Below are 18,869 nucleotides of genomic sequence, written 5' to 3' on the forward strand. Positions count from 1 at the left end.
TATCACAGATTGTAAAACAAAATCTTGTTCACTGGAGTCCTTTTCCGGTGGGATTGCTCTGCTACCTGCACCACCGCCTGCATGAATACATTGATATTCTGTGTGTGCACAGGTTGGAGTGGTGAGTTTCAGGAAGAATGTTGTTAAGATAAATTGGCATTAAGACGATACGACCAGGAGGGCCGAAGGACCCGACATATGAGTCAGAATCATGGTCATACCAGACCTCTGCTAATGCAGTCTGTAGCTTAACATATGGTTGCCTTTGTGGTTTTTACGAGAGAACTGGCTGTTTGATAAATGTTGATGGCACATGAAGAATGTGAATTATCGAGAAGCCTGTTTGACATGTTATTTGTATAATGCATAGGTTTTCTAAATGATGTTTATTCAATGCTGGCCTCACAAGATCATCTGGCTCATACAGTTAATTGTATGTACTATGGCTGACTTAATTCAAAGATCTCCAACAAATATTACGCTATCACGCTATCAGTTATTTCAATAGTGCTGCCTCAAAGACTACACTTTCAACACTTACTTCTCTTGTGGAACTTTACTTAGCAGATTATCCTCTTAATAAATAGTTTGTTGAATGCACCAATATGATGATGCATCCTGGTAAAACAAAGTAGTGGCAAAAAAAATCCATGCAGTGAAGAAGTATGTTGGGTGTAATGATCCAGACCCAGTATGGGTCAAGCTCCAGAAATGCTGGAACCTAAATTTCACATAATGCAGCTCAATATCATCTTTGACCTCTTCATTATTTTTCTAATTTTCAGAACCACATTATACAACAGTGTAAGTAATAATAAGTAAACTGGACTTCATGTATACAATTGGTGGAGTGCCGCTTCAAAAACCTTCCATGTTAGCACAGTGTGACAATATTTTGATTCAACCAGAATATTTTGTTATAAATGCAAAATTTCTTCCATGATGAAATATAGACTGTTTTTCTTTTTCCTGAGAACATCTCCGATGCAGCTATTTTCGTTGTGCTTTACACGGTGAATCCTGCATTTGATCTCTTTCATGCTTGCAATGAAAGCAAGGTGTACGGTTCCTTTTGCCTGCTGTAGCACCTGTTTTCCCTGCCAATTCCTGACCTCCTCAGATCGGTACATTTCACAAAAGCTGTACATACTTGAAGATAGAAATAATAAATACATTTTTGCTTGACACCATACAATATCAGTCACATACTTGTTTCATTCACTTTGTCTGTTTGCATGAAAAGTTTCAGTGTTCCCCCGGCAAAGTAGGCAGGCTAGACCCTCAATGTCAACAGTAAATTTCTGATCATGTTCAGCTTTTTTTAGTCCTGACTTTTTCTGATAGCTCTGTGTGGGATTCCTGGCAGTATGCAGAGGAGGAAAGTGGGTGGTAATATGTATTTTTGTGTGGGTGTGCAAGTGGCTCAGTTGTTGAAACAGCGGACACAGAAAGAGGAGTTTGCCCTTTTAAAAACAAGAGTATGTACACAGTGATGTTGTCCTTGTCTGTTTGAGTTTAAAAGACAGTTTTAGCTGCCTGTGTTGCACTCTGGTGGGAGCCATCATGGAGAGAGCTGTGGTGCAAATCACCCTTTTTGGGCTGCTGCTGGCTTTGGCCACCACACTACCAAACAAGGTAAGGCCACAAAATCAGACAAAGAGTAAGCCACTGTAAGGAAACTGAATTTATGAAATATATCTATTTAGGTTAGGTTACGGAAACACTATAGAGAACGATTGTAAGTAAACAATTCAGTCATTACATTTCATGGTTAAGACCTGGTGAATGTTAAGGAGTATTGGGAGTGTGCCATGTGAAATCAAAGCACCAGTGGTGGAGGAAGTATTCAGGTACTTAACTTCAGTAAATGTACTAAAACCACACTGTGAAAATACTTTACTACAAAAAAGTCCTGAATTCAAAACCTTTAGTAAACGTATGTCAATATTATCAGCAAAATGAGCTTTAAGTATCAAAAGTACTCATTCTGAAGTAAAATCATCCGTCTGTGTTTCACCATTATATCTTTTTGGATTAATATTATTGCTGAATGTCTATGTTTCTACTGTAGATGTTCAAGGATGTGCTAATGTTAAATACTTTATATACTAGTTAGCCTACAGTAATGCATCATATTCTATATGATCATCATATGTTTGTAGCATTGCTGTCCTGTGAGAACCACACATGTTTAGGAACTTTTCATGAGTCAGAAAAACAGCCCTGTTTTCAGCCTTATGACGATGCACTTTCCAGCTGATCGAAGGTGGTTATCAAGTTCGTATGAGACTTTTCTCAAACCATAAAGGAACACCACATCCTTCAGTTCATCACAAACATTCAAATTCAAAATCAACTAAATTTGAGCAAAATGGTTTTCACTGGACAGAAAGTATTTGAAAACTCTCAGTCAAGTAAGACAAATGTAGAGACAAATGTATCATATTTCCCTCTGAGATGTAGTGGAGTAGAAGTTTAAAGTCAACAGTATACAGTAACAGTCAACAGTAAAGCTCAAAAATGGGAATACTCAAGTAAAATACCTTTAATTTTAACTTTAGTGAAGTATTGAGTAAATGTACTTAGTTAAATTCCACCAATGCAAAACACTGGATAAATAACAAGAAGGGGGTGTTTCTGCAATCAGACCAATGAGATTCCACTGATGCCCCCCACCAACACTTCCCCATTATCTGATCTTTGGTCAGCTAGTCGTCAGCCTGCAAAATAAACGGAGCTATTTATTTCATTGTGAAATGCGCCTCCTCCTGTGTTTGTTCAGGATGACTGGGATATCTACAGCTTTCACATCAACTCAACAGTGACCAGTCGTTATGCAACCACTGTCATCACAAGCCGCGTGGCCAATCGTATGGACGAGTCAAAGGAAATACAATTTCAAGTCCGGATTCCTAAGAACGCCTTCATCAGTAAATTCAGAATGTGTGTGAAGCAAAAAATTATATTTACAAGAATTTTCATTTCATTATACATTAAAAAAAAACCATGTCTTCACATCTTCACATGAACACAGACTTCTCCTCGGTCTTTCTTCAGGTTTATAGATGGCCAAGTCTACGATGGTGTTGTGAAGGGCAAAGAGAAAGCTCAGCAGCAGTACACTGAAGCTGTGTCCCGTGGCGAAACTGCTGGGCTTGTCAGGTACATGGATCAATGGATTTTTTTATTGCCAGGTCTTGTAGAGGTTGTTTTAATATTTGACTTTGTAAAAAAAAGTATTGTGTGTCCTTCAGGATAAAAGAGAAGAATAAGTAGAAGAAACTCACTCTTAATTTTAACTCACATCTCACACCCACACTAAGATCATAAGAAGGGGGAACCACTGCTTTAAAGAAATGATTATCGTGTCTGGTGCAGTTCTGTAGGAAGGACCCTGGAGGAATTCAAGACCTCTGTGACCGTGGCTGCTCACAAAAAGGTCACCTTTGAACTCACATATGAGGAGCTGCTGAAACGCAGGCTTGGCAAGTACGAGCTGCAGATCCACGCTCGACCCATGCAGCCTGTCAAAGACTTCAAGGTGTGTCTCCTGTTGGTATCTATTCAGGAACACAATGACGGGGTAGAAACATCTCCCATGGTCTGAGCTTCTAACTATTTCATTTCATTCTTAATGCCAGGTCGATGTGTACATTAATGAGAAAGCAGGCATCAATTTCATCGAGGTTAAGGGAGGACTAAGCACCAAAGCGCTGGCTAATGCTATCACCAAAACACATGTGGACAAACAGGTACAGCATGCAGTGATTACAAATTCTGGAACTCAATTTTTGTCTTATTCCGACCCATATTTAATTGTTTAACTATATCCTAATGATACCACAATGCCACTGGACATACAACATTCTGTCTTATTGCTCATCCTTGTGCACGTCTCTTAGTATCATTCATTCATATTTATATACTGGATTTTTATATGCACTTTCCAAACAGTTATCACTTTCTGGTTTGATGCCACACTGCATCACTAGTGCCCAACGCTGTGCAGACACGATAAAGTTGTATCTAACCAAATTGAATCAAAGGCAGAGGCTCATCTTTTTGATCAATAAACCCGTTCAAACGTCTATCGAGCCTGATTCATCCTTTTTTCCAGGCGTGGGTGTATTTCTACCCGACAGAGGACCAACAGAAAACGTGTGACAGCTGTGGAGAGCAGGGTATGAATGGAGATCTGGTTATTGTTTATGATGTCAACAGGAACTGCTCACTGGGAGACATCAAGGTAAAGAAAGAGTGCATTTCCTGGAAGACTGCAAACTTTGAATTGTCTATTAGCATTGTTACAAAATACCATACTTCAGCTACTTTATCTTCCTGTCTTTTCAACACTCTTTTCTAACCAATCTAACTTTCTGTCCCCCAAGAAATCAGATCGGTTCTTCGTTCATCACTTCGCTCCATGTAATCTTGCCAGCATACCAAAAAATGTTGTCTTCGTTATTGATCAAAGTGGCTCAATGCACGGCAGAAAAATGCAACAGGTATAGTATTGTGTGAGCGTGAGTTTGTGACAGATTTCCACTGTAGCACTGGAGGCTTTTACTCCTTGTCAGTTAATGAAGTCTATAATGTTTATTAAAGTAATAAACAAACACGCGTTAATCAAATAGCATTGCATGGTTTCTTATTTGTGTAAAAGCTCTAATGTGTGAACGATGTTTTTGCCCAGACCCGGAAAGCATTGATCCACATCTTGAGTGACCTGGCAGAGGACGACCACTTTGGTCTTATCACTTTTGATAGCAGCATTTTCCACTGGAAACGAGAACTTGTTCAGGCCAACGTGGAAAATTTGGAGAGTGCCAAGAAATTTTCACGAGAAATTGTCGAAAGAGGATGTGAGGTTTTAAATAAATATTTTATGGAGGGTTGGGAACATTGGACAGCAGGATGGTGGTAATGACACGTTTTCATTTTAATTTCAGCCACTGATATTAACAAAGCAGTGTTGGAAGGAGCACGTATGCTGAATGCACATCCAAGAGAAGGTTCAGCGTCGATGCTTATACTTCTCACCGATGGAGACCCTACCTCAGGTTACAATGAAACACACACACACACACACAAAGACTTTTAGACCCTAACGGCAGGACACGTCTTACAGCTAACATCAGAACCGCGTCAAATGTTATTTCCCTGTTGGCCGCAGCCCTTTTGGGTTCCAGGTTCAAGCCCACTCTCAAACTTGCACATGCCTTCTATATGCTGTCCAGTGGGATGTGACAACAAAAAATGAGACCCAAATAGTTCATCTTATAGACGACCAAAAGAAGGAAACAGATGTCAGAAATGGTTTGCAATTAAAATGTGATTTATGCTTGACGCGTCAGTGAGGATCGTGAGTGACGACACGGCCCTTCATGGGGTTCTGTGCAGCAAGTTTTCGACTGTTCGTGGCCATCCAACATCTTCTAACTACACAGACGTGGCCAAGGAAATTGAGAACCTCGAGGATCTTTGAGAGTCTGTTTTCAGTGAGGAGAGTATTCCATTTCGCATCAGCTCATGTCTGTGGAACCGTAGGCTTAAGAGGCAGAAGAAGACACTGAGCGAGGTCCCAAACTAATATAATGTTATGTAGCAAGCTAACCTTCGCTAATGTATTTGCCTGCTCGCAAATTTATTTTTTTACATGCATAACATAACTGGCTAAAAATCTTAATTTGGAAGCTGGTACATTTCATTGGTATACCATGGATGGTTCAGATAGTATGTGAGATAGTTAATGTTAACTTGGCTTCAATGTGGCTTCAACCCTACATTATTATCAATGTGTGGGACCAAGCATGACAGGTGGGTGACACAACTGATGTTGTGACGTCAGAGTGTATTTCAGGGAAGAACAGTAAACAAATCTGATTTCACAATGGAAACGGTGTTCTCAGACAGATAGCCTGAAGCTTTACAGAAGGGACACATATTTGAGAGGGAGAAAAAGAAAAAAGGACAATGCTTCAAGGCCGAACAAGACGAGGTGCTCAGCTGACGGTAATCAAAAGAAAATAATGACGGAGTAGGGCTGTCCCAAGAAGGTTGAAGTTTCATTCATAACGTTGACAATCAAATTATTATTATTAATAATTTACAGAAGCATTCCCTTCTCTTCCCCTTGCTTGAAAACTTGTGTCTTTGCAGGGGTGACAAATCTGGAAGTCATACAGTCAAATGTCAGAGGGGCTATCGCAGACAAATTCCCACTCTACTGCCTTGGTTTTGGTTTTGATGTCAATTTTGAGTTCCTTGAGAAGATGTCGCTGCAGAGCAATGGTGTAGCACGGCGGATTTATGAAGACTCGGATGCTGACTTACAACTGAAGGTATTTGAAATCACTTGATCCCATTATAAATACTGTTTACTATGTGATTTGTTACATTTTCATCGATAAAATGAATCATGGTTGGCTGTGGAGAGATAAACAGTTATACAGTGTCCGTATGTCAATAGGGTTTCTATGAAGAGGTGGCCACTCCTCTGTTGACAGATGTGATCATGATCTATAATGGTGGGACCAATCTAACTCAGACTAACTTCAGCCAATATTATAATGGCTCTGAGATTGTGGTGGCCGGTCAGATCACCGACAACGACATTGAAACCTTCACTCCACAAGTTGTCGCCATTTCAGTAAGGATTGCACATCAGCTGTAATATCTTGTAAAAGCCTTGTGTGTCCATAAATATAACATGATTTATGACATAAAAATGTATTTGGACTATGACAGAGCAACAAAAGGGTGAGGTTTTCTGACACAAATGCTACCGTGGAGTCCAATGGACCAGTGTCTGACAGCCACATCCAGAGGGTTTGGGCCTACCTCACGGTCAAACAGCTTCTGGAGAAAGAGTGAGTGTGATGTCGACACCTTTTCTCTTTCTTACCAGCCGCAACAGCGTGAGGCTTATATTGTTTTCACCTGATGAGTCTGTGTGTGTGTCATCATGGCAAAATGTGTCCTACACGCAGCGGGAACTACCACAAAGGTAGTTTGTGACGTCAAGGTGACGTCTTTATATTGCTTGTTTTGACTGTAAAACAGCAAACCATCACATTTGAGAAGCGTTTACCAGAGAATGTTTAGCCATTTCGTTTAGCCATTTCGTTGTGACTTAATTTAATCAATTATCAAAATTGTTGACGATTAATTTCTATCAAGCAACTGAGCGTTTGCTACGCCCTTTAGTTACTGTTACGCCTTTGCAGGACACGATGCGGTTTACATTTGTAAAGGTGGAAGATTTATACTCAAAATTCGTTGTAAACTATCATTTTTTGAAACAACAGGTCTTCAATTTAAGTAAGTTGACGGCCGTGGACTGAGCAGAAATGATGACTGTCCCTTGCATAATTTATCAGCCATAAATAGCTATAAGTTTAAGTTAAACGTTAATGCTAAAATTAGCGTTAACAATTATTTCAGCTCTAATTTGTCGACAAAGTGAAAAGTGATATGTGTGTGTATGGGTGTGTGTGCATACATTAATTGTAAGGAAAGCCTAGAGACAGCAACTGAGGTTACAACAATAATAACAGTAGACAATATAAGTTAATCTTAGCTGTTAAGTAACTTCATCTTACTTTCTTGTCAAGTCAACTGTCATGTTTAAAACATATACACAATTTGTGACACAGGCTGGTGTTATCTGGACCTGAGAAGGAGAACGCGAAGAAAGAGGCCTTTGAGCTGTCACTGAAGTACAGCTTTGTAACTCCACTCACATCAATGGTGGTCACCAAGCCTCAGGGGGAGAACACAGATGTGCTCCATAAACCCAAGGAAGGTGAAGCGACAGAGGGAAGGAGACATTCTACAATGGGTCGCCAACCGATGTTTAACACTCAACGGATAACCTCCATGACTCGTAAGCAAGGGAAACGGGGACGAAACAAACACAAAACAAACACAGGTGACACATCTGTATGATTTGATTTGACGACAGGTGGTGTAATCACAATGTTGTTGCATTTATAAAAGAACTACAGATTCCTTGACTACAGCTTGTAGGTGGCACTTAAAAAGATATAAATCAAATTTTAAGTGTGTGTTGAACTGGAAATACAGTTGATAAATTTACAATAATGACATATAATGTTGCATCAATACAAGCTAATTTGTGAACAGCATAATTATTTTAAAGTTATTTATGAATTAATGTTAATTTTTGTCATCATCTCGCTCTTTTTAACAGGAGGGTTTTCCTCTATGCCAGGTAAGACATGAAAGATACACTGTTGATGAATTAATCACATAATGTACTGTACTGTATATATAGCCAAAGTAAATGAACAACTATCGTAATTTGAAGTTATCATCTTTTTTCTTTTTCACAGGACATCATGGTATACCAGGTAAGACACAACACATCTGCACCAACCTGACACGACAGATACGCTTCTGCATGAAGCTTGGTGGTTGTGTCGGTTGCAGTGAGGGAGAGGCTGCCTGCTCACTGGGAGAGACCCCATGATGTTAAATATTTCAATAGGTTTCTTCCTTTTTCCCTGATGGTCTGAATAAGTTGCTAAAGTTGTCACTTGTAGTAGGCTCCGAGGAAAACAAAAAGCGACCCGGTTGTCTTTGTGACAGTGTCGGAAACTATAAAAGCATTTCGAAATGCTTTAACCTGAGATGAATCCAACTTGGGGTACCACTCTTCGAAAAACGGAAAATCGATAGTCAATCAATTATTTTAGTCTCAATTCTTAACGTTGATTCATGTTATCTTCTTTTTTTACAGCACGCGGTGTACCAGGTAAGACATAGATACACATCTGCATCGTTCTGACGTAACATGTAATAATATAATCTATTTTATACACTTTTGCGCAGCAAATATGCATCAGAAATACTTAATCACAGGCAAACATTTGAGAAACAGATGTTGCATCTTTGCAAAATTGTAACACAACCAATTGATGCACAGCCAAATATCAATATACGTCTAAAACATTTTATGAATGAACTATATCAAATAAATGTACAAAAACATCCTCTAAATAGCCTGAAGGAGTGGTTCTCAACTGGTCTGGCCCACCATCAAATGGTTGGACAAATGTATTCAATGTAAAGCTGGTGCAGTTTGAACCTGAGCTGAAAATGTCCTCTGCAGTCGTAGCAGTAGGGAGCTCTCTTGTGCAGATAAATTGTTCCTGTGAGTCCCCGTCCCACACATGTTTCATGTAAACAAGTAAAACTGCTTTGTTTGTTACGTCTGTAGACTCGACTATTTGAAATGCAAAATGACCACTTGCCTCAATTCGAGCTGTGGTCTGTTGTTTGATGTCATCCGACATGTCTTCAATTCGCCTACTTATAGTGTCATTTGACAGAGGTATAGTTTTCAGTTTATTGCCTGCTGATATTAGCATTACAAGGCATTAACGCCATATTATTAAGGAATGTAAATAGACGGCACTCCGCTGCATAAACAATCCCCTTCAAAATAAAGCACAGGATTTTTTTGATTTCTTTTTTTCAGGCAAGAAGTGCTGGGCGGTATGACCACTGAAAACGGGTCCGCGACCCACTTTTGGGTTGCGACCCACCAGTTGAGAATCACTATAGCATATAGAAAACATTTCTCATGAGTAAATCCTTGCATTCTTCGCTGTACAATGCTTTGCTTTAATTGTGCAAGAAAAGAACTGAACAGAAAAACTGAAGGTGGGGCAGGTTGCAAGATAATTGACAAAGCAGAACTGTATCATAATTTCATGCTATAATCTTTTTCCTTTTAGTATTCCTGATCCAGGTACATGTGCACTGTTTTAATACTACACTGGTGTACATATTTTACTGTATATAGAGATTTGTTCATATTTCCTGAGGGACACCCGGGTTTGTGGAATCTAAGGCAACGTTTATTCTACATCTGCATTTATTTTAGGTGCAATGATGATCTAATGAGCAAAATATTTAGTTCCTCTTAGCAGTAGCATCAAGAGGGTGGCTCTTATCTAATAGTTTATACTAAATTACAAAATAAAGGTCTTGTAATGTTGGAATAGTTTTAGTGATGAATGCAAAGCTCCTCTATACAATAATAAACTTCAGTAACTTGTGTTATCTATAGAAACGAATTCCTCTGTGCCTTCCTAAACAAATTACGAGCTATAGTTGCAACAAAATCAACAAAAGTTGCAAAATCTGTATTTATACAGAAAATGTACATGCAAGATAATAACAGATGTTGCATTCATTTATTTATTTATTTATTTCACAGGTACTTATACACAAGGAGTGTTCTTCAGCCGTGTTGGTGCAGGTAAACTTATTTTCTGTGACAGTTTTGATCCATCCATCTAATTTTGTTGTCATGATACCAACCAACCATGTTCATCTATAAAAAGCATCCAAGGCTGCATAACACTATAAATCCATCTGATTCTATTGTATTTGCATCCAACACACATAGTGAAAGACAATGAATTGTTGGAAGATGTTAAATTTGTACCAACAAAAGATGTTTGCTTCCATTACATGTTTTATGAGTCAAAATGTAAACTACTTCATAAATAACCACCTGCTGTACAATGCTTTGCTTTAATTATACAAGAAAAGAACTGAACAGAAAAACTGACGGTGGGGCAGGTTGCAAGATAATTGACGAATCATAACTGTATCATCATTTCATGCTATCATCTTTTTCCTTTTAGGATCTGGTCTTGCTCGTGATCCAGGTACATGTGCACTGTTTTAATACTACACTAGTGTACATATTTTACTGTATATAGAGATTTGTTCATATTTCCTGAGGGACACCCGAGTTTGTGGAATCTAAGGCAACGTTTATTCTACATCTGCATTTATTTTAGGTGCAATGATGATCTAATGAGCAAAATATTTAGTTCCTCTTAGCAGTAGCATCAAGAGAGTGGCTCTTATCTAATAGTTTATACTAAATTACAAAATAAAGGTCTTGTAATGTTGGAATAGTTTTAGTGATGAATGCAAAGCTCCTCTATACTATAAAAACTTCTGTAACTTGTGTTATCTATGATATAGAAACGAATTCCTCTGTGCCTTCCTAAACAAATTACGAGCTATAGTTGCAACAAAATCAACAAAAGTTGCAAAATCTGTATTTATACAGAAAATGTAAATGCAAGATAATAACAGATGTTGCATTTATTTATTTCACAGGTACTTATACACCAGGAGTGTTGTCCAGCCGTGTTGGTGCAGGTAAACTTATTTGACAGTTTTGATCCATCCATCTAATTTTGTTGTCATGATACCAACCAACCATGTTCATCTATAAAAAGCATCCAAGGCTGCATAACACTATAAATCCATCTGATTCTATTGTATTTGCATCCAACACACATAGTGAAAGACAATGAATTGTTGGAAGATGTTACATTTGCACTAACAAAAGATGTTTGCTTCCATTACATGTTTTATGAGTCAAAATGTAAACTACTTCATAAATAACCACCTGCTGTACAATGCTTTGCTTTAATTATACAAGAAAAGAACTGAACAGAAAAACTGAAGGTGGGGCAGGTTGCAAGACAATTGACGAATCATAACTGTATCATCATTTCATGCTATCATCTTTTTCCATTTAGGATCTGGTCTTGCTCGTGATCCAGGTACATGTGCACTGTTTTAATACTACACTGGTGTACATATTTTACTGTATATAGAGATTTGTTCATATTTCCTGAGGGACACCCGAGTTTGTGGAATCTAAGGCAACGTTTATTCTACATCTGCATTTATTTTAGGTGCAATGATGATCTAATGAGCAAAATATTTAGTTCCTCTTAGCAGTAGCATCAAGAGAGTGGCTCTTATCTAATAGTTTATACTAAATTACAAAATAAAGGTCTTGTAACATTGGAATAGTTTTAGTGATGAATGCAAAGCTCCTCTATACTATAAAAACTTCTGTAACTTGTGTTATCTATGATATAGAAACGAATTCCTCTGTGCCTTCCTAAACAAATTACGAGCTATAGTTGCAACAAAATCAACAAAAGTTGCAAAATCTGTATTTATACAGAAAATGTAAATGCAAGATGACAACAGATGTTTCATTTTTTATTTCACTGTTCATTTTCCAGTTGTAACAAAAGTCTCCCGCCCCCGAGTTGATAGCGTGAGAGCTGCAGGTAAACTTATTTTCGGTGACAGTTTTGATCCATCCATCTAATTTTGTTGTCATGATACCAACCAACCATGTTCATCTATAAAAAGCATCCAAGGCTGCATAACACTATAAATCCATCTGATTCTATTGTATTTGCATCCAACACACATAGTGAAAGACAATGAATTGTTGGAAGATGTTGAATTTGTACCAACAAAAGATGTTTGCTTCCATTACATGTCAAAATGTAAACTACTTCATAAATAACCACCTGATGCTGCTATTGGATCTGAATTTAAGTTCAATTGAATTCAATTTATTTTTGTATAGCCCAAAATCACAAATTTGGCTCAGAGGGCTTTAAAATATGTACACATTTGACATCCTCTTGTCCCGGAACCCTCACATCGGAACCGGAAAAACTCCCCCAAAAATAACCTTTCACTAGCTTAGGCCCCCACCTCGGCCGGAGCGAGCCTTCGTCGGTTGTTTGGAGTGTGAGGAATGGTTAATGGAGATTTGGCCTGATGCGGTTTGGGAGAGGCTTAGCCGAGGATCCACTGCGGCTCCCGGGCCTTGCAGAACCCCTGATCTCCATGGGATAGGAGCATGATGACTATGGGGGAGATAACCATTAACGAGAGGGAGGGAGGGTGGGGTGCAGAAAACGCGAGTGTGCCGAGGCTTAGAGTGGGTAGGTAGTTATAGGAGTGTGGCCGGAAGTGGGCGAGTGGCTGAGGTGTGGTCCTGCTCCTGAAATTCAGCTAAGTTTTATCTCCAATTAACGGGCGAAAAAGAGGAAGAGACCTATGGGATCCCTCTCCCATGACGGACAGAAGTGCAATAGATGTCATGTGTAGAACAGGATAACAGAATTACAACACATTCAATGTATGAAAGTCAGTTCTTCTCTGCCCCTTAGCCTAAACTTTCCACCAAATTCTTTTGGTAAAATTACTTGTAGGTGAATTTGAAAAAAACAACACACATAACATGTTTCATTTGGATTTACTTTGACTGGTGGGCATTAGAATAACGTTTTTATTTCGTGGTTTGTTTTGAAGCTGAGGTTGGATGTCAGAATGTGGGTGTCAAGTAATGCAAAAATCCTCAAAAGATTTGTGATATTAATCTACACAACTTGTTTTGTGTAAATGTATTTCCAGATGATTGGGATTTAGGAGCTATCCCAGATTACGAACCCAGCGCAATGCGTCCCTCTATTGTGTCACCCATTGCAACTGATGGTAGAGTATCTAATAATTCATGTTATAGTTTATACAAGTCATTTGTTGTGCTGTGGAAGAGGGTGCACTTTACCGATAGGATGTTCTTGTCTGTAAGCGTAAATAGTAAACTAAGATAATCTGACAGCGGTGTGTACTGCTGTGTGACTCTATGTTTCTCTCTAGTTCCTCTTTCTCACAGATTTTTGCTAAAAACTGAGAATCTGTCTCTTCCACTGTGCTTTGATGTCACTGGAGATGTTCGCCTTAAACTACTTCATCATCCCAACAGGGGTCAGTAATACTCCTCTTTGTGCCATTACTATTTTCCAAAAGACTTTTACTTGTAACTGAGTATTTCCTTTACATTGTTGTTCTGGTACTTTTACTTCAGTGAAGGATGTGTGTTCTTGTACTGTGTATAGATGTGGTGACAAGTTGCATTTGTTCTCTTTTGTATCAGAGCTGTCTGTGAACGGTGAGCTTGATTCAGTAGAGAATGGAGGCTTCAGAAGGATTGTCATCCACTTGAAAAATGACCTGCATGTTGAGATCGACACCAAAGAAATCACTGTACGAGAGGGACAGATACTGACACGCCAACTCGGACCGGATCCCATCACAGCTGGAAGGTGACTTTGCATTGTAATGGTGCTGACCAAGAAATAGTTAGGCACATCGCATCAAACAGCGCGTTGTTGTTTTTACACCAAGGTTTTTGTACAGATTGAACAATAGGGATGCAAATTGAGCTTTAGAGATACTGGTATGCGTATTTCCTTGGTTAGCTGTTAATCTAACCCCATCGCTCCGTTTCCAATCTTTGTGCTAAGCTAAGGTAACCGGCCGCAGCTTAATATTTACTGCGCATACATGAGAGTGGTATCAACATTCTCATTTGCCTCTCTGCAAGAAAGCAAGTCAGCATAATTCCTAAAATGAAAAAAACTTTTTCTTCAAAACGAGTGCTTCCCATGAATGCATGTCTTAACAAAGAGAGCACTGAGAGCAAAAAGTGCAAGAGCAGCCCCAAACACCCCACTTCACTGGTGGTATTCATGAGTTTTAATGTGTCACTAATTCACTGTTAGAAACAAATGTTAATTTGTATCTACAATTGAAGCTTACATGAAAGGCCACCCACACCAGGGATTTTAAGTATTCTGGTATGAGCTCTTTCTCAGGAGTGTGTTGAAATCAGCCCAGAAAAGTAAAATGACCTGTGCGAGTGTGCAGGGCCTTTAAAAAGACGCCATCAGATAATTAACACAAGGTGTATATTTTTCTAGTTTGACAGTGATTAGACGGGACAAGGAAATAGACGTTGCAGCTGGGGACACACGCATGATCATCGTAATTCATGAGCAGAATGGAGAAGAATTCCTCTGGCCGGTTTTGAGACAGCGACCATTGGACAACAACGTTTCTGGGATTTTAGGTGGGTGACAAGGCTGCATTTGTTTTTCATGATTTGATATCAAGTCAATACATTGAATGTGTGAATCTGACAATTAAAATTAAGTTTAAATTGAAAAGCAGCTGTGGTGGTTTTAATAGAAAAAAATGTATTCAAAGAGACAAATATTTTGTGCAGTGTCTCTTTAAGTGCATGCTCTTCGGTGTCATTGCTTTATTGTTTGTCCTCTGTGCGTCCAGCTCTAAAGCCAGCAGTTTATGAGGAGGTGCAACAAAGTCCCCCAACAAGACTTAAGATCAAAGACCAGGAGATCGACGTTACCAGGTACATTTTAGCTGGTGTAAAAGAGAAATCAGTTTGAGAGTGCTTTAAATGTTAATTGCTCTAATGTGCAAAGACAAAACAAGATAAAACATATTCGTGTTTCTTTTGTAGGGCCAGTGCTGCTGACTACAGTATCGTCTCTCCGCCCACACATGACTGCTGGCTCATGTCTGCTGAGTCTGCCCTGCAGAGCCACCTGGATGATTTCATCATCACACAACTTTAACTGGGAACCATGTTGAATGACTTGGGGAGATTTTATTTGAAATAGAAATGAATATAACACAAACTAAGTCATCATGGGAAAAGACTGTCACCAGTTACTAACATGAACCAATAAACTATTTCCCAGATCTTTGGTTGTCTTGTATGAACTTAATTCATTTACCTAAAGGGTTTGTCAGTCCTGCTTAATTTGTTTGGAATAATTCTTCAAATTTAAGTATTCAATTATTGAGAGATTAAGAGAAAAGAGCTGATCCAGTAATTGCGGCATTTGTCCTGCAGCACAACAGCCCTCCACTTGTTGAGGAGAAAACAAGCTCCGTCTTTATCTCTAAGACGGAGCTTGCAGTTGAATCTAGTTCTCTGTAAGACTATGTGACATTTAACTGGGGCAAAGGCTATCCTTCAGAGTTCTAGTACTTTCCACTTTGTTCAGGCGAGCGCTAGAGTGCCCCGCCTGGAGTATTTGACCTTTGTGCACTAGAACTCACATATCCGCGTATAAGCTGTGTTTAACATTGAATGAATGTATATTTTATTTACACACTCATGATCGCACAGAGCTGTTGAAGACAGACTCAATTATCATCTTTATCTGTGGAGTCAACCCTAAAAATGACTGTCACAGTTTGGACTCAAAATGAGTCCGTTTACTTATACAGTTAACCCCGCATACGCCTGTCTGTCCACTGTGAAAACAGAAAGTGAAAGCAGAGGAATGTCACTCGACTGCTTACATAATATTTGTCAAGGAGTAACAACAGGGCTTTGAATTCATTTTTCAAAATGTGATTATATGTGGCAGGGCTGGTCATTTCAGCTACCTGGTTAACAGTTGGACTTTCCATGTATGAAAAGGTATATTCAAATGTAGCCAATGTACAGTAAATACAGTAAATATAAGAAAATCGAATTGAAATAAAGGGAAATGCACAATAACAAATCGCACAGTTTTGGGAAAAGTAGGCAAATAATCAAATCCTCTCCTGTCAACTCAACAATATAAAAAATATGACAAAAATAATTAAAGTTTCTGCATTCAGAACTTAACTTTAATACAATTAAAGACGTGAATAAATATGATCCACCTGATAATGCAATGGTTGGAGCTATAAACAGTAAGAGCATTGAATGATGGTGGGGGGAGGGGAGGTGGATGGGAGACCGGTGTTTAAAACCCAAAGTGTTGTTGAGTTACAGTGAAGTACATGTCTTCACTATAACTCAACAACACTTTGGGTTTTAAACACCGGTATGTGACGTTGTTCCTAAACCTAACTAGATGGTTTTGTTGCCTTAACCTAACGTTTGTTTTGTTGCTGAAAGTATATTTCTGTGAGATCACGTTCAAAGTAAGCAGCAGAGATGGTTCAAATACAGATGGTGCTTCACTTAATGTTTGTTTACAGGTAGCTTGATCAAAGGGAGATGGGTCGAATCTTAATCTGGAAACACCAATCAGTTAGATGTTGCAGAGTGAAATGCTTCAGTCAAATAGTAAACATATAAATCATTCAAAATGGAAATGTTTCGTGCCAGTGCACGAACACACATTTCTGGAGAATAATAAACAGACCAGGGTTTTGAATTTAGTTTAATGTTATGGGGTCAAACCAGTCAAACTGCTGTGGAGGCGTTTGTTATTGTGTTGCATGAGATTGTCTTCAGGGCCCCGTGCCACGGAAGTGGTTCAGCAAAGTCGATCAAATGTCCTGTTAGCCAGCCTACATGAACGAGATGATTGATGTCAGGCTATCTCGGTTCCTGCAAGGCTGATCCTCTCAAACAGTCTCGTTAATTCGAACCAGACGATCAGGATCAGGATGATTGCGCGTGCTCGTCCCACTTCAAAAGGGGGAAGCGTCGATCACCGAAACCATGATGTTCTAACAGTACAATGTCAAATAAAGTCAAAGAAAGAGACGCTTTTTACTCCGCTGACGAGCAGGAGATGATCATGAACGCATATGAGGATTTCAAGACCATAATCACGGCAAAATCGAACACCGCCACCGCTGCGAGGGCGAGACAGGAAGCACGCAAAATATCACAGACGAGTTAAATGAATAAGTGTTGGAAATGTATCAGCTAATTTGAATGCCTCATCACCCCAACCAATCAGATGATATGTCTTTAAATGTGCCTGCTGGCAGTAGACTTCATGGAATGCATCATTCAATGAGATCTACAGCGACAATAATGATCTCAACTCTTTCAGAATAAGTAGATGAAAACAAGCCCAAAGAGTATCTAACTGATACGAATTAATATGAGGATATATGTACTGCAGGGGTGTCCAAACTTTTTTCAAAGAGGGCCAAATTTGATAATGTGAAAATGCCCAAGGGCCAACAGTCCCTGCTGACATTATTTTAAACAATACAAGTAGCCTATACATACATTGTTATTTTATCATTTTATTTTCAATGACAGCAAATAGCAATGTAACCAAATGTAAGCATTCATGTGTGAACACATCTCAACAACTAGTCTGCCTTTCTTTCACATCTTGAAAGTCAGATAACAAAGAACAAGCCATCTAAAAGCTAATTACATAGGAACCGATCAATATTCTCACCTCAAGACAATCTTAAATATGACTTAGTGAGGGTGATGAAAAGTTGTCTAACATTTAAATTCAACACACATGAAACAGGCTCACGAAAGAAATCAAGTTGTCTCTTCGTATCTGATGATAGCTCTTCAGTGTTACGAGCCAGGCAAACATTAGCAAACTCTGTCTTCTTCTCGGGGCAAATGTTTTCTGCTATTTTCATAACACAGTCTTTGATAACCTCACATTCCGTAAAAGGTTTGTCATGTTTAGCAATTACCACGGCCACTCCGCAGCTTACTTTGATGATGTTTTCATGTGAAAGGGACCGCTGCTGTGTGGCCAAGTTATCTTGGAGTTGCTTCACTTTTCTAGCACGGACGCTCTCTGATAGCTTGTTGTAGCATTAGCACGTTTGGTCTCGTAGTGTCTCTTTACATTATATTCCTTAAACAAGGCAACAGTCTCATGACAAATTAGGGAGACACAGTTGTTTCGGTTTTCGGTGAAAAAAATATTGCGATCTCCACCTCTCCTGGAAGCGGCGGCCCTCATTATCGACTTTCCTTTTTTTACTTGCCGTAGCCATGACAGTTCAAGGGTCAGAGCCAATTTCAAACAGCCAGACAGTTACAGAGTGGTGCTGCCACCATGAGGTAAAAATAGGAATTGCATGTTGAATTTGTATGATTTATTCATTCCGTTTTGACTGTGCTGGCGGGCCATAAATAATGCATTTTAAGACAGAAGGCGCGGGCCGTATAAAATCTGACCTCGGGCCGTGATTGGCCCGCGGGCCGGACTTTGGACATGCCTGATGTACTGTATGCCCTTATGTATCATGTATCATACTATATATGTGTATATACATGTATGTGTCGATTACCATATATAACCAGTTTGAATATGTGTGTGTGAGAATCTGTTTATGGGTGGATCAGTATGTGTATTATTCATAATCAGACATTCAATCAATTGAAGCAGTGAAAAGAAATAGTGTGTGAT

General features: G+C 39.0%; 1 protein-coding gene across 1 annotated transcript; it reads left to right on the forward strand.

Moving 5' to 3' along the window:
* Nucleotides 1–1,563: 1,563 nt before the first annotated feature.
* LOC306775638 (inter-alpha-trypsin inhibitor heavy chain H3-like) lies at nt 1,564–15,328 on the forward strand (the record flags this gene model as incomplete). The annotated part of the gene is made up of 20 exons (XM_079266099.1): nt 1,564–1,635; nt 2,783–2,943; nt 3,058–3,162; nt 3,379–3,541; nt 3,642–3,752; nt 4,118–4,246; nt 4,389–4,505; nt 4,694–4,862; nt 4,950–5,060; nt 6,160–6,341; nt 6,470–6,649; nt 6,748–6,869; nt 7,656–7,885; nt 8,213–8,233; nt 8,355–8,372; nt 13,531–13,638; nt 13,808–13,976; nt 14,634–14,782; nt 15,001–15,085; nt 15,197–15,328. The coding sequence occupies 20 exons, from the start codon at nt 1,564–1,566 to the stop codon at nt 15,309–15,311; spliced, it is 2,517 nt and encodes an 838-aa protein (XP_079122225.1). The 3' UTR covers nt 15,312–15,328.
* Nucleotides 15,329–18,869: the final 3,541 nt, after the last annotated feature.

This window comes from Melanostigma gelatinosum (assembly GCF_949748355.1).
Source record: "Melanostigma gelatinosum genome assembly, chromosome: 3".
Lineage (NCBI taxonomy): Eukaryota > Metazoa > Chordata > Actinopteri > Perciformes > Zoarcidae > Melanostigma > Melanostigma gelatinosum.